At 50.1% G+C, this 26,581-nt stretch overlaps 3 protein-coding genes across 3 annotated transcripts; 1 reads left to right on the top strand and 2 right to left on the bottom strand.

Annotated features, from left to right (window-relative positions):
* Positions 1–984: 984 nt before the first annotated feature.
* Positions 985–7,829, bottom strand: LOC128714088 (plexin-A2). Its single transcript, XM_053808967.1, has 9 exons — positions 7,641–7,829; positions 5,876–7,544; positions 5,252–5,791; positions 4,408–5,181; positions 1,955–3,915; positions 1,689–1,870; positions 1,492–1,622; positions 1,269–1,414; positions 985–1,152 (listed from the first exon to the last, which is right to left on the bottom strand). Exons 1-9 carry the CDS (start codon positions 7,827–7,829, stop codon positions 985–987), a joined length of 5,760 nt encoding a protein of 1,919 aa, XP_053664942.1.
* A 6,454-nt stretch (positions 7,830–14,283) lies between these two features.
* LOC128707065 (paired box protein Pax-6-like) lies at positions 14,284–18,821 on the top strand. The gene is made up of 6 exons (XM_053802014.1): positions 14,284–14,303; positions 15,895–15,914; positions 16,241–16,406; positions 16,482–16,662; positions 16,733–17,332; positions 18,030–18,821. Exons 1-6 carry the CDS (start codon positions 14,284–14,286, stop codon positions 18,729–18,731), a joined length of 1,689 nt encoding a protein of 562 aa, XP_053657989.1. The 3' UTR covers positions 18,732–18,821.
* Positions 18,822–20,421: 1,600 nt separating this feature from the next.
* LOC128714872 (uncharacterized) lies at positions 20,422–26,268 on the bottom strand. The gene is made up of 6 exons (XM_053809757.1): positions 26,225–26,268; positions 23,347–23,636; positions 22,479–22,663; positions 22,266–22,413; positions 22,029–22,196; positions 20,422–21,749 (listed from the first exon to the last, which is right to left on the bottom strand). Exons 1-6 carry the CDS (start codon positions 26,266–26,268, stop codon positions 20,422–20,424), a joined length of 2,163 nt encoding a protein of 720 aa, XP_053665732.1.
* Positions 26,269–26,581: the final 313 nt, after the last annotated feature.

Raw genomic sequence — 26,581 nt, 5'->3', positions numbered from 1 at the left:
CTTTGTCTCGTTTCGTGTTTCTGTACGCGCACCGGGTGCCGATAACGCCCAACTGATTCACTTCTTTGCAGCCACCCTATTATACCCGAACACACCCCTCATTCCCTTCGCTGACCCCTTCTCACACACTTGAGATTACTCGCCGGGTTTCGGCATAAATTGTCCACCCTTACCGGGATGCTTCCTCCCTCCCACTCTTTCTCTCCCTCTCTCCTTTCGATTTTGCCACATGCACACACTTGCGGTTCGTTTTACAATTAATCAAAAGCGATGTATGACGTTCCTTAAAAACATGATATTTTTGCCTTGCTCGTGTGGGTTTTTGCTTATTTTGACGTTAGTTTCGGGTACTAGCCCTTCGTTTTGCTCTATTTCGTTTCTCTCTTTCTCTCTCTCCTTGTTGCACTCTTTCAGTCTCCCTTTTGCTTAGTTTTCTCGACATACTTTTACGTGGTGTATTAGACAAATGGTTGGTTTTGCGACGATTTTTTTTTGTTTCGTTTCGTTTATGCTTTTACTATACTCTTTGTTCGCGGTGTTTCACTCCATACACGAATGATTCTGTATTTGTCTTCCGGTTTTGGTTGTCTATGGTGTATGTGTGTGTGTGTGTTGTTGTGTGTCTGTAAGGGTGTTTGTGTCTGTGTGAATGTGAGTGAATTTGTTTTGGATGAATGAGAATATTTTGTTTTGCCTACCCACACATTTTTTTAACCCCGCTCGGCATTGGGGCTCACAACATGAATATCGCATACATTATATTTTTGCTTTGTTTGCTTTTATGAATGTCTGTAGGTCTGTACGATGCGCCCTTCGTCACGAACAGAAAAAAAAGTTCCATACAGGTAGCTTACCATCTATACATATATTATTTTGTTGTTGTTTTCTGACCGCACTGGCAGCGGTCAATGTGCAACGGCCCGTCCGATGCGGGCCGGTTTGCCATCACCGGCACAGTGCGGTACGCACACACACACACACTCCTTACTCCGCGGACATGATACTGTGCACCTGCTCCAGCTTGAACGCCAGCCGCTGCTTCTGCGAGAACTCATCCTCCTCCAATGTGACAGTCAGTTGCTCGTTGTATTTTACTGCGTACTGATAAAGCTCGTGTAGGGCGCAGTTGGTATTAAATTCGGTTGTGTGCAACTGTTGGAAAGAGATCGCAAAGCGAAAGAGAGAGAAAGAGAAAGATGTTAGAGGGGAAGGGCTGCTTGGGGGGCGACAATGGTGGGGCTTGGAAACGTTGTCGGGCTTACACTCACCCTGGACTCCTCCGCGAGCATGGCGTTCATGTCCTGGTCGGAAATTGCCGGCATGTCCCGGATGTCGTTATAGTAACGCTCCACCCATTCACGGTACGAGGGAATGTCCTTGGCGTACAGCAGTTTCGAACTAGGCGAATCTTTCCCTGTGGTGCGAAGGTAACACACGGTTGCGATTAGTATTGAACAGGTGTTTGATTTGCGATTTGCTGCCGCTACTTACCTAGCCTGTGGTCCGACGTTGAACACGAGTCCATGAAGGTTTGAGCCACAACCGAAAGGCAAGAGTCCACGATATTGGACTTATGTATATCAAACACGAAGTTAGGATTTTTAATGAGATTTACCCAGAATCTGTAGACAAAACAGCTCATTAGTTACTATCGATCAGCATTACCGCAGTATGTACACGGTACTTACCGTAACGGTAAACTGTTACTCTTCCAAGTGTGCACAACCTCCGGATCGGTAATACCATGTAAGAGTGCTTGATCATCTAGAAAGTCAAACATATACTTTATTGCTAAGGGCAGTGCGGAGCCACGGTGTGCGGTACTGAAGATGGTTTCGAACAGATCGTCGACAAACTTCTGGAGTGTACCCTGTGGTGTGAAAAGCAATTGCGATACGCCATTAGTCTCAACCCGTCACCCGACCCTGTTGCGGGGCCCGTGTGAGCACCTTACCTTAGTGGCTAGCAGTCGTGTTAGATAAATCTCCGAAACCATCTTGTTCACCCGTTCGCCCTCCTTCGAACCGTCGCTGTCATGGTGCTTCACCAGGTGCCAGTACTTGAGACTGTTCTCCTGCAGGTCGACGTTCATCGGGCTGCCGGCGCGGCTGAACGGTGGCGACGGCGAAACAAACTTCGATATGTTTAGTGTTTCGTACTTGTGGATCTTCTCCGAGTACTTTTCGCCGAGCAGCGTTATGTTGTAGATGGAGCTTTCCTTCGGCACCAGGCTCAGACAGGAGCCCTCGCTCACGCGATAATGGTGCAGCGTGTTTAGCTTCTTCCACTCGCCGTCCGTCTTCGAGGTCGAGTCCTCATCGTACAGGATGAGCCGCCCGGTTGCACCGGTGCGCCACTCGAGATCGAGATCCTCCTTACGGGGCCGCTGGCTCCACGGGATCGCCTTGTAGATCGTGTCGAGACACTTCTCCTTCACCTGCCCGATGCTGTCACAGTCCAGCACCTTCACCGGAATGTTTTCTGTGTTCGTTGGTATCATCTCGATGTTGTTGCACAGTATCGGCGGCTGGGTAATGCTCGCGTACACCGTGATCACCTTAAACTCGATCATCTGCCGGATCAGCTTCTCCTCGCTCAGCGAGTAGCGCGCCTCGTGCGTGATCGCATCGACCGGACCCTTGTCGATCTGGCCCTTGACCGCACGGAACAGCATGTACAGCGGTTCGCCGGCGCACTCCTTCAGGAACTTGTACAGCAGAAAGGTGAACCAGGCGGAAAGCATCTTTTCCGCGACCGATTCGGTACGGCGCAGCAGCAGCTTCGGGTGCGATTTGCCATCGATGCACTTCTCGATCAGCTCGGCGAGCAGCGTCTTCAGGATGTCGGTGCAGTATTCGAGCTTGCTCTGCAGCGTCACCATGATCAGCGAGGCAACGTTGACGCGCTCGCGCATCGAGAAGTAGCGGTTGCTTTCGAGCGTCCGGATGAAAAGCAACAGGAATGTCTTGTTCATAACGAGCTGTCCGAACAGCCGCAGTCCCTTCTCCTTTCGCAGCAGTTCCGGCTTTTCCCACTGCAGCACCACATGGTCGTCGTGGTTCGGGAAGAGAATCTTCATCGCGTACGTACGATAGTCCAGGTACGGTATGCCACCGGACGTGATGTCCCCACCGAGATCGGTCATTTCCGTCTGGAGTTCCGCGAACGCTTCCTTGCATTCGGCCGCGACCCGCAGCTCGAGAATGTCCATCTGCTCCTGCATGTTCTTCAGCACGCGATTGTTCTCGCTCGTCTTCTTGCGGTACGCAATCACCAGTCCGACGAACACGAAGAAGAACAGTGCGATCGCTATGACCACGCTGAACGTAACCGCATTGCTGCTGAAGCTCGGCAATATGCCGGCCGACGTGTACACCATGTAGCCGATATCAAACTGCAGCGAATTGCCGACAATCACCTTCACGTGCACCTTCTTCGCGTCCGGGTTCTTCGGCGGCAAACAGGTAACCTGCTGACGCGACATCGACGTTATGTTGCAAATACCGTGGTCACCGATCTTCACCACCACGTCGCTGTACTTGCACGCACGATCAATGTTGCGCCCGTTGATGTTCAGGTACTCGCTGTTGAAGTACTTCACCTCGTCGAACGGCTGGTAGGTTGGGTTCGGGTACAGCTCAAAGTAGCTGCCCCACTGGGACGATAGGTTGCGCACCGTCATTACATCGTTCATGATGAATCCGTACTCAAGGTTGATCGGGTCGTCTGACTCCCCGAACGGGTCCTCTTCCTGCAGATCAATCTTCGGCGAGTAACACTCCATCAGCTGCGGATTGATGATGTTACACTCGTTCAGCGAAATTTGCCCATTGTAGTAGACGTAGATCTGAGGTCGCTGTATCGAGCCAAAGTTACGACCATGTACCGCCATCTTGATACCACCCGCCGGAATTCCTGTACAGCAGAATCAGAAGAAATGCAGTTAATATTTATGTCTTGAATCTAGCTGACTTTTCGTCACTATGGCAACAGTAACGGTTACAACAGCGAATGCTTTGTAGATAACGGACTGATTGTAGTGGTTTTATCATACGAGTTTCATAGCATTTAGTTGTAATTCTATTTTTGCATCGTAATTCTAGCAACTCAGTAGTGCGTAGATAAACAAGTTCAGCGTCATCAGCTGATTTAGAATAGCTATTGCAAAAACAGTGCAAAGCCGTGTGACTGCCTTTGTGTCAGTAAAATGTTAGCCATCCAGAATTTCCTCTATTACTTAAGGGAAATAGGAAAGTCCTCGCCGTTATTAGAAGATAAAGCAAATCAGACATAATGTGGTTGCTTTCTACTTCCTCATCCAGTTGCAGATTAGAACGAGTGCATAAAGCGTTCATACGCTTTGCACTCACACGCTTTTGCCCAGAAACATCAATACAATACACTTACCTTTAGCAGTTTTGCTCTCTCCGGAAGATACCAGCTCAATCCACGGGTCGGGCACATACTCAAACAGGTCACCATTCAGCTCGCGCACACCATTATCGAACACCATCTTCAGCTTGCCCTGCATCGGGCTCGGTACAGCGGTCGTCCGGCACGTAGCCTCGCGATCGTTCGTACTCAGTATCTCGCACGGATGCTGGTCGAGGAATGCACGGACCCGGCTGCCCGTGTTCAAGTATCGGCCCATAATTTTGATCGTCGTACCGCCCGATATCGGTCCGTGTTTCGGCTCGAAGTTTTCAATCTCCGGATCGACGAACTCGAAATCGTTCGCCGACTCGCCGCGGAAGTCCGATATCTGCACCACGACCCGGCCCGACCGGTGCGACTTAACGCCCGGTCCGTCCACGCTGCACACGATCTCCTTCGTCTGCACGTACAGCTCCCGGAACGGCATACAGTCGATGCCGGCGATCTTGATACCACCGTACACGTCTTCGAACTTCTTGCCGAGATTGATGCCACGGATCGTGATGTTGGTGCCACCTTCCCACGGGCCCGTTTTTGGATCGAACGAGTGAATTTCCGGGTTCGGGCAGGTTTGCTGATTGTTCAACCAGTCGGTTTTGTTCTGTCCCTCCACCTTGCCCGAGATGCCACACTGATCCTCCACCTCGCACGTGTTGGACGACGAACACCAGCCACATTTGTACTTTTCCTCCAGCGCCAGACAGACACCGCAGCTGTCCGACATATCCCGGCAGCGATAGATGACAACTGCAAAACGGGGGGCAAACATTGGATGAGCATATACGTGGGCCAGTCAGACCATCACCCTCTAACTTACCATGGATATTGTTCGGATTGTCCAACGGTTTCGAACCGCCCCAGATGACCGCAAACGTTGCGTTCAGCTTGGACGTCTTTGCCGTGTAGGTGAACTCCATCTCGTCGCAGTAGATCGTGTCGCCCAGCAGCTGTGCATTGACGCTCGTCACCCTACCCTCGACATTGAATTGACACACGAAGCGCGTCTGCACGATGAATTGACCGATGATATGTACCTTCACCTTGACGGACTTTTTCGAACCGGCCGGTACGAGTATCTCCGAACCGTCCCCGGTAACGTTGATCGTGGGACAGAAGCCGGGCCCGGACCGATAGCTTGGCCCGATGCGGCTAATACCGGTCACCAGGATGTCGTTGCGGCAGTTTTCCGCCGTATCGTGCGTGCAACGATGCGCTTCCACGCACCAATCGCACGGGAACTTGGACGATACGCACTGCGTGCAGGACAGATGGGTGCTGCAGTCGAAAAAGGTAAACGTCGTCGACACGATGTCCGGCCCCTGGGATGTTTTGATTGATAGTGTTGCGTTAAAATGGTCTAGAAGTAGAAAAGAAAAACATTAATTAGCATAGGAAAATAGAGAATGCTGTTCTCGGTGCACATGCGGCACAAAACACTCACTTTCGCCATATCCAATCTGTGGCAACAGATCCGTCCGAGGGGTGGTACAGTTGACGCCATTACGCTTCTTCGTCGCGTTCGTGATGATCGGTTTTTCCATGCTCGCGAACGTGAACGCACATACGAGTGGTTCCTTCAGGTTCGGCAGATTCTCGATAATGAGCTCGAGCGTACGTGCGGTGGTGCGCTGCAGCTGATGGGGCGTCACGCTCGTAATGGTGGTACATTTGCCCGATTTGTAGCTTAACCACGACAGTGGATCCTTCGAGCTGTCCTGACACTCATGCTTGCGGCTACAGGTGTTTTCGAGAGAACACCAGCCACAGAACGGATCCTTCGCAGACAGACACGAATGGCAGGTGGTGTATACGGAGCAATCGTATATGCGGATCTTGAACAGCTTGTACATAGACATCATGTAGAGATCGTCATTTGCCGGATCGAGATACATGTCCGGCTGGATCGGTGACCCAAGGTCGACGTTCATCATCGCGTACTGCATCGCGGACACGGACGATTCCATCACGATCTTCTTCAGCTGTCCCGTCTCGGTGCCGATAAACACGACGGTAAAGTTGGACGTGGCCGTTACCGCAACCGAGGTCATGCGTTCCTCCGACAGGATGACCGCCAGCGATGCAACCGCCTGTTCGCCACCGAGCGGCGAGTTCACATCCAGCCCGCAGAAATCTTCCCCAATCGTTTGCAGCTTCGTCGCGATGCAGGGCATATTCTGCGAGATATAGTCCAAACCCCGCAAACCCTCGCCGTTGTAACACATCTTGATGTTGTGCATGAACTTTTTCCGTATCGCCTTCAGCGAGTAAACGCACAGTGCCGATTTGTTTGCGTTCGGTGCGTCAAACACCGCAAACAGCACATCGTCGTTCGTCGTTATTTCGAGACTGTGGGCCAGCTCGTGCCCGGGTTTGCCAACGTACGCGGCACTGACCGTCTTAAACTTTGTGCCATCCTTACTCGTACAGTCGACCGGTATCTCCGTGTACGAGTGGTAGTGCGAATCATCCTGACAGATTCGTACCAGCTTCGTGATCCGCTCCTTCGATGCGTAATGCGAGCTGCTCTTGTACTGCGTCGTCAGGAAGTAGGAGAACCGCTCCGAGCTGAACCCGTACACGTAGTTGATGATGTACGTTTCGCGCGCGTAGTTGTTGACGAACAGACGCGTGCCGGTCGTGACCGCACTGGCCGCAAGCTGGAACAACCGGTCCCGGGCGAGGCTGCGCGACGACACCGCCGGTATTTCGCTGCGGTACGGCGAATTGCCAGTGAACGTGACCGCCACGTACAGCACGTTGTTCTCCGCGGACGTGAGCGGTGGACCGGGCGCGATAAACGCGACCGTACTGGCGTTGGCGGTGTTTGCCACCACCGCTTCCAGCACCTCCTGCTCGACGATGCTGATATTGTGCAGGTTGCGGATGTGACAGATGCCCTGAAACAGCGAACCGCACACGATCAGGTTCTTCGCGTTGCTGTCTATCAGCAGCATCTTGTTGACGTTGTCCATCGGTGTTTTGACCGCACCGCCGGGACACTCCAGTATCGTGCACTGGTACGAATCATTCTGCGGTCCGGTCGTCACGACCGTCAGGATGTTAAAATCGTTCGTTATCTGGTAGAGTTTGTTTACCGCTCCCACGTAAACCTGTGCGACACATTTTTGGGGTGGATGAAAAATCGAACATTAGCCAAATATTGGGGAGGATTGTTCCACCCGAACTCTTTCTTCCGTTATACTCACATATCCGGTGCTTCTGTCCACCGCCAGGTGGTTGAGTGTAGAATTAAAAACTATTTGACTAACTAGTCGACTGCTAAGGTCTGTGGCATTGCTTCCCTTCGATGGGAAATTGTGATTGGCTTGCGGTTGGGCGCACAGTACGCTGATGAGGATGATGAGGACAATGCCGGTGCGCTGGAACCGCTCCATTGCTAAGATCGCTGCAAATGGAAAAAAAACCGTTGAAAAAGAAACACACACCCAGACACTCGCAAACATCGATCAGCTTTTTGGGCAATCAGTTGGGCTACTGCTTGCGGAAAATGTCTACCATCGCGCCCGTAACACAAAACCCTCCGTAGCGGACAATAACAAGCTGGGTTCCCCTGCTGGAGGTGTTTTACATCGAGCAGGTATTTGATAGCCCGTCCGACCAGGGTGAAAAACCAAAATGGACACCCAGTATCGCGCCTAGTAACCAGGAAGACCACCACCAGACCTCCACTCCAACCACCGCACCACTGCCATCAGCACGAAAATCCATCCGTTTTTTCCCCATCCCCCCCGTGATGCGCGCAACAACCGGCAAAGTGGTTGAAGGAGGGCACACCGGGACGCATGCGCATCGGTACGTAACCATTTCGCCACACACAGTTACTGCGTCCTGTGCAAAGGGTGGAACTTACATCGTCCCGTTACACCCACCACCCCACCCACGCAACAACAAAAAAAAAAACCCGTGCATCCCGTGAAATGAACGCGTACGGCGTTATCAGCCTGCGCCTTGGTATCCGGTGGTGTATTAGAGCTCAATTTCTTTTTCTTTTTTCTTCCTCTCTGATAGTGCTGTAAACCGCCGATAGTGGTGCAAGGCAAGCAAAAATAAGACAAATGCACCCAGGGATGCAAATGCGCTTTTTTGTAATAATAGCTTTCGGCTATTCATGTGCTTCTGAATCTGGATGATTCGGGGTAATGAATTCTGAAGGACTTTAGACGTCCCTATGCAGACGAAATGGGGCTGGGTCGTTTGATGTCTTTCGCATGACGTGATTGGCCGCTCCGCAATACGGACATGCAGCTGATGGAATTTGTCATTGGCGTGCAATTCTGCCGACTAACATCAACCGCCCGGTCTTGACTGCCCTGTTGGGTGATCTCAGTAATGGCGAACCAGACGTTTGGTACTTCTTCTTAATAGCAGCAGTTAGAATAGGCGACGGTTTCCGCATCTGCACTGTTAGCCAGGGTACAACTTAAGCAGCACACAAAGCTAATTGGACATGCTCCGACCGAAGGACCGCCACAAATCGTACGGGGGCAGCTGGGCCACATGTTTCCCGATTGGCACCGTGGATGTCCTCTTTATTTCCACCGGCATTCTGTAGGGGTGCTGATGCCATTGTGAAGGTTGATCGTTGAACACACCACTCGCGCGCGCGTTTGTGTGTTGATGTGAGTTGATATGCAGGGTGTGTGCGTTGTTCGGTTCATTGTAGACGTTGATAGCAGCTGCGTTAAGTGGTTTAACTTTACGCGCATTGGTGGCAAGAATTAACCACATGTGCGCGACGAATTATGCATTCCTATCGTATGAGAACAATTCGCCGGTGGTCGGTGCGTCATCGGTGGCACAAGTGTCCAACGCTTACCATGCTGTGCTGAAGTTTTCAACCGATACGGTGAACTCATCGTACATATGCTGGGGGTTCGTCGTGGAAGGGGGAGGTGTAGGGGGCGAGGGTGGTTATTTTAGCGGGATTAGTAATGCACACGCTCACGCAATATCCGTAAAACAGAAGCAACAACAAGAAAACCCGAGGGAAGAAAGAACCATATGGAGTATTCTGATTGGTTTCTGATTTGAGGGGGGAGGTCAACATCTTGAGATCATCAGTCCCAGCATAATTCCAGAACCCTCGCAAGAACCAAATGTTTGCCACTCTCCGTGCTTTTGTTTCCTCCAACCGGTGGTTTTCGCTCTGCGACAATCATTGCACCACCGGTCAGGTTTTTTCTTGAAGATGTCTTGAACATATTTTGGACGACTTTCTGATAAGGTGTTCGGGATTGCAATAAATCAAGATAAGGTAACCACCACACGGAGCGGATGTATGGCTTTGTGTGCATTTGCTCATGGGTTTTTTTTGTACTGGCCTTACACCGGAAGTAAGGAAGTAACTGCAAAGCTTCTTCCACTCACTTCTTCTTCAATGCACAGGGTGGGGAGCGGGAGGGTGGGGGAATTGATAGCACCAACCGACGGTTCCCGTGGGGATTCATTCAGTTTCTCTTTGTAATCACACCAACAAGCACACACACACACAGACACATGTATAAACGTTGGTGGTAAGGTGAAGATGTGGAAGGGGATGTAAGTGCGCCCACAGAATGCAACCAACGCAACCCCTCTCACAGACACAGATACACACAATTACTTACACAAAAATGCACGAAAAGGAAGAAATGGGGTGTTGGGGTGGGTGATTGATGGAGTGGAAGAAAGAGAGAGAGATCACGCCTTTTTTTAACTTCTCTTCTGTATCCGTGGTCCCGTCTTCGGGCAGGAAAGGTTTGTACCACAGCCTGAAGTAACTTCTGGAGCGGCTGCCATTTTCGCCACACCGATGTAATGTGTGTGTGTGTGTGTGTGTGTGTACGTGTATGTGCGCGCGCGAGGAACGTCGTGCGTGTTTTTCTCTCCCAGCCACCCCCTTTTCATCCCTTCACTTCTACATCTTACTTTCACGGTTTCCTTTTCCTCTTTGTCTTACATCTCCAGTACACACATTTTACACAAATTCGCTCACATTCTACACTCTCTCTCTCTCTCTTTCTCTGAATATCTCTTTGTCACCCCCCCCCCCCCCCTTCAGTCCAGGTTTTCTGCAAAACAGGGCTACGCGCGCCCGTCCACGCACATAATGCAACCGCACACAACCCACCAACCCTTAGCTAACTATTTTACACTCGCGCTGCTCACCTTCAACACTTGGGTACGCGGTCTGTTCTCACCGGAAAAAATGACCGCGCGCGCTCACCAACAGTAACAACTAACTTTGCACACTTGCGTGCAGACATCATCCACCACTTGCGCTGGGAACAATGAGGGTGAAATCCCCGGTGGGGGAGAGGGGATCGGAGACAGGATGTAGATACGGAGGGGATCAAAGAGCGCTAAAGAAAACCCTTTTTGAACTTCTGAGAAACCTTCGGGCGTACATGTTTGTCCCGGTGTGATTACAGCCGGACACACACTACCAGATGCATAGAACGGAGGACGGATATCTCCACACGCAAAGAAACATAAACTTCGCCTATTTTTCAAACATCCCCAAAACCCACCATGATACATCAGAGGCAATTGGCAGCGAAGGCACAAATCAAAGAATTGCGAATCAAACGAATCCCTTTGAAGAAATCACCCACACTACAGGGACAGATGCATGCTTCCGGTGTGATACCCGCCAATCGGACGCACAATTCACCAGCGCACTGGGTGTGAATCGGTTACAGATGCGGTTCGCACCGAAAGGGAATCGGTGTGGGTGGAACATATTTTCCTTCCTTTCATGGTCGAGCAACATAAATGCAACATATTTGCCCGTGTGCAGTTTTCTGTGATCTCTCCAGATCAAAGTGCCCGGAAGCACTCATGTTTGATTTCAAAACTTCCTCGCTTCCTTCCGGTGTGATCCTAACCTCACCCGCTACACTTCCTTGCACGCAACACACTGCCCATCGCGACCAAGTTGGTGCAGCTGTGAAAATCTTGCTTTCGTTATTGAGTACGATTTGAAATATAACTTCCCCTAACCAAAATTTTCTAAAACATGGTGAAAAGCAGAAAATCCTAGCAGAGAATTCGTCTTCGATCTACCCAAGCAATCCAAGAACTTGCAAAATAAACCGATCTGGACAAACCTTCCGAAACAGATGCAGTAGGTGCAGTGTGCTCTCTTCCGAAAAGCCTAAAATCCGGTGCTATACTGTCATGGCTGTTTTTTTTTTTTTGCTGGTAGGATTGCCCCTGGTGCGGCTACTGCTACTCTCCTTCCACGACAGGGTGCCGGGCGTGCTGCTGCTGCCTGTTTGCTGTGCGCCTTCCGGTCAGCAGCATACGTCGGAGTAAACCTTTTTCCTTTTCCGGGAACCACACACACACACAACACGGGCCACACCACTATAACACACCAACACCTCCAACAACAGGGAGCGCCAACTTGAGCGTTTGAGGATGATTCCTTTGCCCACCGAGATTCGGTTTCGCGACGCGCGGGCAACGACCACCCTTTTCGGGGTCGGGCGAAAGGCGGATTGCAGTTTGCTGTTATGTCGCGTGCGTTTTCGAAGCTTTTAAACACCACTGTTCGACTTTTCCGAAAGAAAAGAGTTTTGCGAAAAAAAAATCGGAACGCACAAAAACACGTACCGCACCGTACGCAACAGCGATGGCCGCTGGCGGACTGCTTCTACCGATGTCTTGCTGCTCAGTATGCTTTCTCGGTCGCTGTGTGTCTCTAAACCACTGGTCAGCCACTCTATCGCGTACGCTCGGCACTGGGTACTGGAAGTCTGCGCGTTCGCCGTTTCACGCTGGGCAAGTTTGAGCTTCTCCGCCAACACCACGACGTTGACAGCGACGTTCTCTCGACACGGACTCGGTTAGTAGTATGGGTGTGCGCGTTTATGCTACGGTGAGAGCGGTTGCCTTTCCTGCTAAGCTGCTGCTGATGCTGCTGGTACCATTCGCCATGATGGACCCCTGGACTACGACAAAGAGATGATGCACACATACACACAGCCAGGCAAAAACGCTGCTGTTACTGTCTTTGCCCAACACTTGCGTTCAACAATTGTCTTTGACTTGTGCGTTTAAGGGCTGTGGTTTTTTAGCGGTGATGCGCTTAAAATGTCTGTAGATGGTCCACCGAAGGTACATCTTCTACCAAGGGTGTGTAGTTAATTTTGGGAATGCTTTCATTAATACATCCCGTTGGAGGAAAAAAAAATACTCCAGACCATACTCACACACACCGCCACACATGGTTCCATTTCTTCTGCTTAAGAAGAGCATGCACGCACTCTTTCTCTTTCAATCGTCTCTGTTCCAAAATATTAACCAGGCGCCAGACCGTTTTGCATCTCTCCCTCGCTCTCTCTCTCTCTTCCGCACATGCTCTTACATCTCTTCGTGCAGCCAAGGGCGTGCGTTTTTTCTCGCTCTCTCGCTCTCACTGGTCTTTTTCTTCTCCCAAAGCCTCCCACACAGTCTCACGCAAACGGTGGTTTACAAAAAGGAATGCAGCGTCGCTGCGTCCACACCAAAACGGAACGGTAAGAAGCAGCACGTGAAACCCAGGGGGCATGATGTGGAAGGTGGACAAAAGGTGTGGGTACGGGCGGTGCCACAAAAAACATGCACAAACCCATGGCGTACGGCCGCGTCGGTGAAGGAATGAAAAGGACCGCCGACTTTTTTTTTACCTTTCTCTCTTTCCCCTTTGGCTGTTTTTTCCCTTCCCTGCACTGTTTACCCTTCATCGACCCAAGCAAACCGACACAGTTGGCTCTTTGGATGGAAGGAAAAACTTAACCCAGTGAAAACCATTCACATGGGAACGGTTTCGCCAACTGCGAACGATTTCACCTCACGTTTTAGCATTGTGTTATATTTACCTTTGCTTTTGCGTTTAACTACGATGTTTCTTTACGATTTTACTGTTAGCCTACACTTTACATTGCTTAAAACTTGGGATCTCATCTTGCCGTCGTCCACTCTTGTTGATTCGTGCTGCTTTTTTACTGCTTCTTCTACTTCTTGCGTGCTGTTTTTGCGTGGAACGCTCCCTTGTGCTGGATGCCTACTGCTAGCTGTCTCACTTTACGCATGTCGTTTCTTTTCTTCCTTCGCGGAAGAAGGGCCATGACGCATGGAAATATGCGACCGAACACTGTGAAAATGGTTGCTTTGTTTCGTTTGATGGATGGGCCGTGTTTACAGCGGCTAGTCGAACGGTCGTGACGAGCAGGGTTACTGAATTTGTGTTTGAAATTGGTTAATTTGAATTTTTATGTTTCTTTCATTTTCAGTTATAAATGTAATGACAATAAGAATTTATTTTATTTGTTAATCAGTGGAAACTCAAATAAATTGCTGATTAAAGAAACTTTTTCTGACCACAAACTTACATGCGGGGTCCAAATTTCCGTAATCTAATCAGTTTATGCGCAAACTCACAGTTGTTTGGGTGCAGTTTAATATAACTTTGTAACTATAACATTTCAATGCCTGTATTTTGATCACAATCGTTTTTAATGACTTTTTCCTAACAAATCACGTTTGATAGATCCTTAAAAAGGCATTCGTCATGATCATTCTTCTTTTTCATTTCACTCATTTTCATTCATTTTCATTTCATTTCATTTCAGAAATAATTATTTACGGTCATATTGTTTAGGAACTCTACCACTGTTTATTACAACGCAATCGCGCCCGGTTGACAGTTTCCGTGCACGCCTTCAACCCGACACTTTAAACGCACACAACGCTTGAAACGTCAACCAAATTTTCCCTTTCGCACGGGCGGTTGACGTGCCGCGCACGGGTTCCCCTTGCGCAGCATCCCTTTGTCAGTGTACAGTTTGGTGCGGATTTGATTTAATGGCTCTGATACACGCAAGGTAAACAGAATGTGCAGAAACATAAACAAAGCGTATTTTCGGCGATTATTCCACCACCCGGAAGTGTGTCCCGTCGCCCGGTACCGGCGCGAGCTGTTTACCAACCGCAAAACGCACGCCAAACGTGAAAAATTGCCCCGAAACGTACCGTTTCCGCATGACTGATTTTCACGTTCAATTTGCATTCGATTAGAGCTCCAATGATGGCTGGGTTCGGTGTAGCGAATCTTGCAGGAATGCGCCACACAGCATGATGGCTGCCAGTGGCGTTTCGCTGTTTCTGTGTGGTAGTGTGGTGAGCGTTTACTGTCAATTTCTCTAGCGCATGGGCTCACATCTAGCACGGGGTTTTGTTTGAATTTTTTGAAAAATGTTAAATGGCGGTAAACTTGAACACACCAATTGTTGGCTGGTGAACAAAAAAGGGCCCGAAGTTAACACCTATGCTTTTGCTGTTGGTAGGCGTGCATTAAATCTGTACCACAAACATACGGTGCGAATGCAAAACAAAAGAAAATGGTTTTGTTTTTAAATGGCTTCGGGCAAATGGTTACGTACTGTATTAAAATAGCTACATGTTGTCCTTGTTTTAGCAACTCTCACAGAAAAGGCGGCTAATTTTGAATTCGCCTCCCTTTTTGGAGCAGTTTCACCACAAATGGACCGCATTGCACATGCGTTCGTTTTGAATTCCCCATCTGACATTGGTCAACAATGGGCAGTTTTTTTAAATCGTTTAATAACTGAAATTTCATAATGGAGACGCATTGTTGTTCATCCATGCTGGTTACATCGGTAATGCCTGTGCAATTCGAATGTGAGCGGCGGGAACTCCAGGTCCAGGGTGGGTTTCCTTTATACGATATCTACCAAAAAAACAAACCCATCCAGTGTGTTTTACATGCAACGAATGTTCTGCTCTGCAACATTACACACCCACGCGCACACGAAAAGCGCGCTAAACGTAGTGTCGACGTATAAGTGCACCATCCCATCGTCTACTAAAAGATGGCTTCCTGTTGCGAGATACTAATATGTTTGCTGAAGCTTGCCAATCCACGATCGAAACTAATGTTTGCAACACGAAAACAAAGGGAAAACAAAAATGGCGGTTGGTGTTCGTTACTCGACGAAACAGGAAGCACATCTGCCAAAACGAAAACAAAAAACGCCTCGTGCGTTCATGTTTATAATATAGTCCGACGTTTTGTTCAAACTATTCCCATTTTTTGAACTTTTGCAGCCTCGTTTGTACGCATGTAGAAATGGTCCGGCGTCCGCACTTGGCGGGCGCTTTAGCACCGCACGTAAGTAAGCACGTGGCGGCCCACCAAGATGGCCGCCGGTTTGAGGGATATATTGGAACAAAATACGATTTCGGTGGACTCCCACGTTTTGCTTGCATCGGGAGGGGCGGGTTACGGTTTCGCAGCAAATGCATCGTAAAACAACACGACGTGTAAACAAGACACCGAGCGTGGCTCGATGTGTGCCGATCACTAATGCTAACAATATTTCACTTTTCTTCCTTCCCAATTCCCCACCCCTTATTCTTGTCACTTTTCTACTACTCCTTTCCTCCTGCCTGCAGCATGGAATACAAAAACGAAGGTAATCGAATGTACTCATTGTTGTTTCGTGTTTAGTTCGTCACACCTCTGCCGAGTGTACTTGGTGGGATAGGGGGAGGGGGGAGGGTGGGGGCATTTTTTGGTGCTATGAGTTGTTGTTTTTTTTCTCTCTCTACTTTTACGTTATTATGGATTAATTTTTCATCAACCAGGACATTTTGCGGGCAGTTGGGTTTTGGGGTTAGGTACTTTGGACGCTACGAGCTCCACATGTGTGTGTGTTGGAGATCTCGCCATTAATTGTGGATGTATTCTTCTTTAATCGTTCGGTTGCTATCTTCGCCACCATCGACCACGTGTCCGTAGGCCACAGCGGCGTCAACCAGCTGGGAGGTATATTCGTTGGCGGTAGACCTCTGCCTGATTCCACACGCCAACGCATCGTGGAGCTGGCCCACGCCGGTGCCCGACCATGTGATATTTCGCGCATCCTCCAGGTGTCCAACGGTTGCGTCAGTAAAATTCTCGGCCGGTAAGAGTCGGCACGCCGGTGCCGAGGCGGCAGCGGAAGCGTCGTAAGCCTCTACTCGCTATATCTTGCCCGCAGGTACTATGAAACCGGTAGCATCCGGCCGCGGGCCATCGGTGGGTCGAAACCGCGCGTGGCAACGCCGGAGGTGGTGAACAAGATTTCACAGTTCAAGAACAACTGCCCGAACATTTTCGCGTGGGAGATCCGGGACAAGCTGCTGAACGAGCGTATCTGTACGCCGGAGAACATACCCAGCGTAAGCGTCGGTGGTTCCGATCTCTGCCCAACGTCCATCTCATCCCTCTTTCTCTCTGTCTCTCCCGCAGGTTTCCTCCATCAACCGGGTGCTGCGCAATCTGGCCGCCCAGAAAGAGTTCAGCAAGAAGCCGCACGCATCGGACACACTCGGCGACGAGGTCAGTGGCTATCTGCAGGGGAAATCGCTGAACGATGCGTCCTTCCTGCACTACAAGTACGGTGACAGCTGCCGCTCGATGCAGGGTGCGGAGTCGGTGCTGCGCATCAACGATACGTACAGCCGGGCTGGCGGTGGAGGTGGCGGCGGCGGCGGCGGCGGCGGCGGAGGTGGAGGCGGGGGCGGTGGTGGTACGGACCCGACCGATGTCAAGCCGATCGCGGACGACGGGAAGAACCCGTTTGCGAAACACTGCTTCACCAACCTGGACGCGGGGGTGCCCGGCACGGGGGCGGGACCCGGACCGGGCGGGCCGGGCACGAAGCAGGTCTTCGTCGATAACGATACCGAGCGGTTGAGCTTGAAGCGCAAATTGCAACGCAACCGTACGTCCTTCACCGTCGATCAGATCGAATTTCTCGAGAAGGAGTTCGAGCGGACGCACTATCCGGACGTGTTTTCCCGCGAGCGATTGTCTTCCAAAACGAACCTGCCGGAAGCGAGAATTCAGGTGAGTTTGCCGTCAGATATGCACTCGATCCAGTGCGTAGTACAAGGACTGCTAAAGGTAGACTTGAGAAGCGGACGAACATGACTCAAAATGTCTAATTTGGACGAATTGCAATGGAGTTAACTAAGTTCGCAACTAACTCCAAACCGATTCCAACTGATCTCCACCTGTATCTCCTAGCTCTCAGAAGTTCAAAGCACTAGATTCCATCTCCCGAAGGAATGAAGTAGTTCAGAATCAGCAGCATGAGTCCACCGTGTGAGATCTCTAGTGAGATTGCCGTAGTTTACGAACTCGAGTGAGAGTTCGACAGGTTTGAGATTAAAAACAAGAGGACTTGGTCCACTCGTAGTAGAGTGCATCGTGCTAACACGAGCAGGTTATCGATACTTTCCCTGAGAATCCGTAGTTCAGAGCTCTTCTCCTCCATCATCGACTGCCAGGTCATGTTTAGGTGGGCTCTACCACGATTAGACCCTCCAGCAAGCAGGTACTTTGTCATACTTTGTGCATGGAAGTGCCTGCCATCGATGAGAACGTGATCAATCTGTGGTAATCTTCAGGTGTTCGGGGTTTTAGACGAGGTGTGATGGCCTATCATCTCCCGAGGTTTACCGTCAGCCCATTCCGACGTTGCAGGAACTCCCTTGAAGTCATCACTCATGCAGTAACTAACACCGCGTCCTCTTCCCTCCAGGTTTGGTTCTCTAACCGACGGGCCAAATGGCGTCGGGAGGAGAAACAACGGTCCCAGGCGGTGTCCGAGGGCAGTTCGTCGGCAGCGGCCGCAGCGGCGGCAGCAGCCGCAGCAGCCGCGGCCGTCGCCGTACAGAACGCGTCCATCTCGTCCTGCTCGCTGAACCTGAGCGCACCGCTCGTCTCGCACGTGTACGACTCGAACATGTGCGTGGAGGACTCGAACAGCAACTACCTGAGCAAAACGTACCCGCTGGAACCGTCGTTCCAGAACCTGGACGCACTAAAGTCACCGCCCGCCCCGAACCATTCGGCCGCCCCGCAGCAGATCTCGCCGGCCGCCATGTCCTTCAAGCTATCCTTCCCGAACGCCGGCGGTGCTGGTGCGGTCGGGCCGAATGGTGCCGGCGGTGGTGGCAGTTCGGCCGCCCCGGACGGCTCCACCGCGAACCTGATGGGTACGGTACCCACCCTCGGCGGCAACGCCGGCTTCCCGCACGCATCTACCTCAGACGACAAGTCGCTGTACAACCATTTCGCCTACTCGGCCGCTGCCAACATGCACCACAGCTATTCGGCAGCAGCGGCGGCCGCCGTCGACCAGTCCTACAACGGGATGTACCTGAAGAACCAGCTGTACAACCTGCCGACCAATGCCGGCGTCCTCAGCTTCCAGTCCACGCTCGAGTGGAACAAGAGTTAATGGCACGGGGCCGCCCTCGAGTCGGCTCCATCATCGACCGGTGGCGACCGGTACCAGTAGCGCTACACTTCGGCTGCTACTCTTAGCCTGATTTCATTGACACACACACCGGCAGGGGACGCGAACGCAGTAGAGCAAAATACACCCACACTCATACACAATTTAATACAATTTAACTCGATGGTGCATAAGGTGTAACGCGATCAGGTGTGTGGGTGCGTATCACCTGATAAAGAAATGATCACAACAAAGACAGAGAGAGAAAGAGAGAGGGAGTGATAACGAGAGAAAACGAAGGTTATGTTACGTGAAGAAATGAGTATATCATTGCAAACAGATGCATTCCCGCGTACAAAATGGCGGACAGCGGCGTTCGACGGACGTAACAAGCAAACCAGCCGGAAACGGGGAAGAAAGATTACAAGATGGTTGTTTCTCGTGTTTTTGACATATAAGCTATTTTTTATAAAAAGTAAAACAAAAATCTGTGACCATTACAAAAAGGGGAAACGGAACGGAGAGAGTGGAAGGGGGGAAAAGGGGGAAGCAAAACAAAGGAAACAAAACAGTAGCAACGCCAACAAAGTATTAAAATGGTTCGAAAGGGCAAAAGGTAAACAGAGAGAGAGAGAGAGAAAATAAGAAATGAACGTATTGAAACAAACAAAGCACAACAGCAAAAATTGAACAAAAAAACCTATCCAATACTTGAAGAAAAACCAACGGAATGTACAATAAATAGTGAAATCTTATTATTATTCCTGACGCAAGGCGTCCAATTGTACGTACCGCCCGGTGTTTGTGTCACTTTCTTCCTACTTTCTTTCATTTATTCAATCGTACGATACGTTTATCGTTATGCAACGTTTATCGTGTTTGCTGTCAGAATTACCCAGCGTCTCGCTTCATCGCGTCTCGGTTTTCTCTTTGCAAATGCAAACCCTAGTTAATAAAACAAACTAAAAGTTTTTTTTTTTTTTGTTTTTGTCCGTTTTTTGAGCTCGGAGCGAATGTTTTTTTTTTCTGTTTTGCTCCGAGTGTGGCATAATGCAGCAAAAAGGGGGATCTGTCGGTTTATTTTGTGTTTGTTTGTTTGCTTTCATTTTATACATATAATTCATATTTTGCTTAATAATTCACACATCGAGTCCCTCTGCTTTTTCTTCTTCACATTCGGGTTTTTGTTAGTTTTGTTGTGTATGCTTTCTTCTTCATCGTATATCCCTTTCTCTTACACTTTGTTGTTTCGTCGTTTTTTTTTTGTGTTTAGTCTTAAAAGTTTTACATTATTGCAAACAAAAAAAACCAAACAAAATAATGCTTCATACTCGGTGAAGGTCATTCGCAATGCGTGACAAAGATTGCTAGCGGTTTTTAGCATCCTTTCGCTCTACTACTGTGTGCTTGTGTTGTTTAAACTCTTCCATCCGGTTCCACCTTATCGTTTCCCATCCTTTCGATTCGCCCCACAAACAGTAAATGCACCAAAGTATTTGATATACCATTACAAAGGTAGTTAATAACTGACTCCGCGTTGCGATCGTGCACAACCCCCGCAATAGTCGTTCTAAAAATAAAAATAAACAAAAAAATTAAACAAAAGGAAGCTGCCATTGTGCGACGCTTCCTCCTTGTCGGGCGCTTCGGTTCGGTGCGGGTTTTAGTGGTGGTAGTAGTGCGCCGTCTAGTCTCATCCCTTCAGCACATTTTCACTCTTTAGGAACTCGTCGGTAAGGTCCAGCCCGTTGCGCGGTACGGGACTGTGGGCGAACGGGTGGCAATCATCGTTCGCCTGCTGCTGGGCCTGATGTTCGCGCATGGCCGCCCGCAGATGCTCGCCGGTCGGATCGAACTGGCCGCAGTTGTTGTCGTTGGCGGTCCGGGCATCCTCGTTGCAGCTGCGACCGGTCACGAGCGCGTGCGGATTGTGGTGCCCGAGCATGCCGCCGAGCTGAACGCCGACCGGTCCCCCCGGACCACCAGCACCACCGATACCGTTACCACCGCCCGCACCTCCTACACCGCCCCCACCACTGCCAATGCCAGCGTTCGACGACACGACGGCTTGGGCCTGGGACACCGCCAAGCGCAACGCGGCCTCGGCCTGCGAGCGCAGGATCGCTTCCGCCTGCTGGATCCGTATCGCCGTCTCCGAGGTAGCGGGACAGTGGTTCTGACCGATCGACGACTCTGTAGACGCCACGGGATATTTTTGACGGTTAGCTAGTGTGTATTTGGTGTCGTTAAAATTAAGCATATTACTTTTCTTCTTCAACGGACCGAGGTTCGCGTTACCGTGCAGCTCGCCGTGCATCGTGTTGCTCTTGAACGTCTGCCCGATGCGCATCGCGGTCGCTAGATTCACCACCGCCGCCTGCACCGCCGACGGTGTGCCCTCGTTCAGCATCAGATCCGGCTCGAACTTCGGCTCCTGTATCATCATCATGCGCGAAAATTGACTATTATTGTTATCGATCGCGCTACCACCGGCGCAGATCCCGCCACCACCCACACCATTCGTGCCACCGTTCGTACCGCCGAGCGCACCCCCATTGCCGCCGCCGCCCCCGCTGCCGGTCCCTCCGTTGGTGCCCCCGCTACCACCGAAGGGTAAACCGTGCGGGTTGGGCATACGGTGATTATCGAACACCGAACCCGTCGCCACACCACCCCCGCTACCGCCAGCACCGCCCCCGCCACCATTATTGCCGCTGCCTACACCGACACCCGCACCGGTGCCGCCACCGCCGCTAGCGCCCGTACTTTCGCCATTCTTTTCCGATCCCATCGTGGACGAATTTTCCGAATAGTTGAGCGGCGAGATGCTGTTGTGCGTGAGCTCCTTTACCGTCACCATCGAGGTGGACAGGCCCGGTACGCCACCCATACCGACCATACTGCTACCACCGCCGGCCGATTCCTTTTCCCGCTGTTCCACCACCGCCTTCGTGAACATGTACTGGGCGGCAAATTGATGTTTCGGGTCCATCTTCATGTGTTCGATGTGGGTGATTAAACCTAAAATGCGAATAAAAAAAACGGTTATTGCGGGAGATATTCAAAACAATTAAGAATAATTGTCAAATACTGGAATATATCGACAAATAATGAAGTTTCTACTATTTTTCTTTTCCCAGAAGAAGAAGCCGCAGGAGCTCAGTCAGTCATTAACACGGCAGGTCCAAAAATCCAATCGTTTCCTTATTAAATTAAGTCTAGTAAGCCACAGCTACAGCAGGTATGACCACCTACTCTCTAAAAACAGACATCTGGGCAATAAAAGGCTCAGTGACGTACCGGATTCGTGCGTAAATACCGCCTGACACACCGAGCATGGCCACATCTGAAGATTCGAACGGAACGTCGGTGTGCGTGGATGTGTCAGCAGATGCTTCCGCAGGCAACCCTCATTCACGTAATGCTTCCCGCACATCGGGCAGGGATGGTTTGCGACACGCCGCTTCACTGTAAGAGAGGTTCGCGTTAGACTCCACTCGCCGCCGGGGCACGCCAATCGAGATGCCTCACCCATACCTGCCACCTCCTTGTGCGTGTACTTGATGTGCTCGTTGAGTGCTTCGACGCCGAGAAAGATCTTGCTGCACACGTTACAGGTGACGCTGTTCGAGTTGCTGATCAGGGCGGCATGCTGCTGCAGCACACCGAGATGCAACTGAAGCTCCTGCAAAAACGAAAAGATTGGTAAGCTTCATTCTGGATGACTTCCGGCACGCGCGCCCTACATACCTTCGAAGTGTGCGTGCGCAGGCTGGACTCGGTCGCAAAGCCCTTGCCGCACAGGTTGCAGTGAAACGGGCGGCTTTTGGCGCGCTCGACCTGCGCATCGTGGTTGCGCAGATGCTGTTGCAAGTTGGAAAGCTGAATAAAAGCACGGCCACAGTCCGGCAGATGGCACTTGTACGGGCGTTCGCCTATACGCAGCCGGCGCAGGTGATGCACAAACGAGAAAAGAAGTAGCTTAGACGAGAAGGTGTTGAAGAGAGATGCATTTCATATAATAGGGAACGCTCGCGACAGAAAACAGCGTCCAGTGTCTTGGTTCTGGGTGTTGCTTTCGGTAACGGAGTGTCGTTGGCTGTACTAAAAACTATTCGTATACAGTTCAAAACCGCACTACACACTATAGAATGCCAGTCGTACTTTGTTTGCGGTGTAGAGTGAAGGTATTATGCAGCTTGTATTAATAGGTAAGGGCCCGCACGCTCAGGGCCAATCCCAAAAGGTGAATCTGGTTGCCTTATACGCCTAGGATAACCTCACCTGTCCGGTGACCTCCGAGTCACTCGCTCTGGGCAGCCGTTCAATGGTCACCAACTAGCCAGCGCATACTTACCGGCTCTCACTCCACCTCTGAAAGTCTTGCAGAGTGTGCTCCCAGCAAGCCCATACTAACCTACGCGGAGCCTTCATCATAGCGTGCTAGTGCGGCGGTGTGTGGCACCACAACCCAACACACGCACACAACCACCCACACTCACATTGAGGAATTCGGTGCGACTTCTGATCGCCCGAGCTCGCGATGCACGCAGAATGCGACCGCCGCAGGTTTAGCCGATGGTGTCGGATCGAACGCGAGATCCCCGCGACACGTTACCGGTGTGCAGACGGGTGTGCTGCTGCACATGGGAAAGCTGCTTGAACTTCCGATCACAGTAGGAACATTTGTAGGGCTTCTCGCCCGTGTGCACGCGGATATGCTGCACCAGCTGGTGGTTGGAGGAGAAGCTCTTCAAGCACTGCTGGCACTGGTGCGGCTTGTTCTCCGGTGCCGCTAGCTGCGGCAGCAGGTTCTGCACGGATAGGATGTCACCGGTACAGTTGAGCTCGGCCGCCGCCCCTGGCACCGCGCACAGATCCCGCACGTGCTGTATCTGCATCCTAACTCTGCACCGAATTCCGTGTTTAAGAGAGAGAGAGATAAAGAAACAGAGAAAGAGAGAGAGAGAGAGAGAGGAAGAAAAAGAAAAAAGAGGAGCAGCAAGCAGGCGCAAACTCCCGGCTAATTAAACTGGTTCGACATGACACGTTGCGGTTTTTTTTATAGAAAAATTATCATTCTCCATCTTGTATTTAGGAAAAACAAATCGGGCGAAGGGCACTATATGTTATAAGTCAAGAGAGAGAGTGAGAGAGAGAGAGAGAATGAGAGGAACAAAGAGAGATCATGAGAGGAGGGGAATCGATCGCAGTTGGAATGCCATCATCGCGCGCTTGCTGGTTGGCGATGGGGAAGGGCGGGTTTTCGCTGATAATTCTCAAGATTCTCCATCTCCTTCTCCTCCTTCTCCTCCCTTCCCTCCTGTCTTGTACTTCTCGTCGTACCGGAAATCGCAAGCAATCAAACAACCGTTATGAGCAGATCCTTGAAACATCATTTCCTAACCACAGATCAAGAGAGCAATCGACGACAAAACAGCCTTTCCTCTTCCGCACACACTTCTCGTACGCCCAGGAAGAGCGTCGTTGTTTTATAAACAATTGAGTGCTATAAGCAGACCGCTTATTGTTGTTTTTAAGTTTAACAAAAGCTTGTAACAACCTTGTGATTTCATTCTACGCCTTCCATTCCTGAAACAGTGTCTTTCTATGTTCTTTTCTCCCCGTTCACCAACAACCAAAATCAATTTAACGCACAGCCCCGCACTCACACAAACACCGGTATAAAAAGCGGGAGATAAAGAGAACCGGGTAAGAGAAACGGAGATTCGAACCCCGAAAACAACGGCTACGATAAGCAACCAAAGGACCGCTCGGCTATCGCACACGGCTGTGGATGCGGTCGAACGTTCACACGCTCACTGGGCTATGAAAAGCGCACCGGTGCTTACTCTACCGCCAATTTCCGTGTTTATTGCAAACACTTGGCGTATTGCAAATGCGTTTGACGGCACGCGGAATGTGCTGTGTGTGGTTTTCCAAGCGTAATGATCGTTACTTTTCGCCAAACGTTTGCATGTCACAAAACAAGCGATATTCTGTTCAAAAATAGAACACTGGCGCTGGGTTGTGATCCAATCGAGTTCAGGACAAATGTTTCTGTTCCGTTGATGTTTATACGCAGTAAACCATTACCACCGCTTATGGTGGTAGGTGCCAAACCCACATCTTTTACACCTTATTGCTTCGTGATATTGTAAATAACAAATTAATTATACTTTTTCTTCTTGATTTTTTTCTTTAAAAAAAATCTAAAACTCCTCGAAAACGCTAGAATCTCCTGACTGGTGGAACACCAACTTCCAGGTCTCACCATCTATGGCCGTGTCCGTGATTTGTTTAAAAACGGTTAATTGTGCTCGCCGACGCGCGTTCGTTGTTTAATAATAGTGCGCGCCTTCGTAGCAACTATCAAAGCACACCCGAACCCACCCCCCGGTTTTGCTCCAGGCAGCCCGGGGTGGAAGTTTGAGGGTTGGCACGGTGGAAAATCGACAGTTTTTCCCACCGCACTGTCCCCCTTTTGCTAGTTTTGCAGTGCTGGAAAAGTGCTTTCGGAAACACGCACGCAGACACGCACTCACACACCGGGGGGAAGTGCGCCGATGCCGGATGCGTTCTTAAGCCACCCAAACCCACCCCCGCACGTACCTTCCCGTTTACCTAATTTACACACTACCCCTCGCCTACCGGTACACAGGGCATCATCATATACGGGGCCGGGAGTTGCTATTAAACAACTAACCGCTTCGTTTTGTGCATCGCGCGCGCGTGTAATGCGGGCAACTTTCTTGGGCGGGCCTTCTTGTCCCTTTTCTACCCCCTATTCCGCTGTTCCATCTCCCCTTCCCTCTCCTACCGCGGGCTGGAAAATGAACTTTTCCCACACACGAGAGTTCACTGATCAACCTACCAAAAACCGATTCATTGGCACCAAACTTTTACGCTAAGCGGTTAAAGTATTGTTTAAAAAGCCTTTGTTTAAACACATTCAATTTTCTTGTTTTTTTTTTTATGCCAACTCTGCCGGACTAATCCGTAAGAGATAAAGAAATTGAGTCTTGTTTCCTTGTTTGCGTTTTGGTTTGCTTTGTTTTGTTCTTTGCTGTTTCTGTTCTTCTGTTTCTTCTTCATTTCGAGTCGTTCCATTTTCTTCATCTTCTTTTTCTTCTTCTTTGGCGTTTTTTTTTGGTTGGTATATCCATTTTCTTTTTTCCCCCCAACATTGTTTTCTCCCGGATTGTTGTTGTCGTTCTTGTTGGTTATCTTTTTTTTGTTGTTGTTGTTGTTGCTGTTGTTGATTTTTTTTAATTGGTTTTGCTTGTTGTTGGTTGTTGTTGTTGTTGATGTGGTTTCCTCACCTCGACAGCGTTCGATTGCTTCTTTGGTCGTTTGAAACTTTTGCAAAACGGCAATACTAATCATGACCCGCCCCGGGGCCACCAGTTTCCTCATCAAGTTTGCTCGACGGCTTTGAAACACAAAAAACATATCCTGTTGTGCGCTGGAACGGAACCAGGGACGTGCTACACTACCTCTGTGAGATTTGAGACTTTAAAATGGATTCAATCGAGAACATGGCTTTATGGCTTTTGGGGCCGTTTTTTCTTTTGCTCTTTTTCCTCTTCTTTTTCTTCTCTTTTCTTCTTCTTCTTCAATCTCGTCTTCTGCGGGATTCTTCTTTTTCTTCGTTTACTTTACGGGACTTTATTTTTTTGTTTGCTATTCGGCTTCGGTTTGTTCGTCTTGTGTGCGGTGCGACGCTGCAGTGCCTGTCGTTCGGGGGGGGGGAATTTTTAAATTTGTTTTATCATTTTGAAGAAATTTTGCAAATTTTTAACATTTTTGATGCGTTTACTAACGTTTTGTGTAATTGAGTTTGGCCAATTTTA

Source organism: Anopheles marshallii, chromosome X (genome assembly GCF_943734725.1).
Source record: "Anopheles marshallii chromosome X, idAnoMarsDA_429_01, whole genome shotgun sequence".
NCBI lineage: Eukaryota > Metazoa > Arthropoda > Insecta > Diptera > Culicidae > Anopheles > Anopheles marshallii.
Note: the sequence above shows the minus strand (reverse complement) of the source record. Positions and strands in the feature narration are given on the sequence as shown.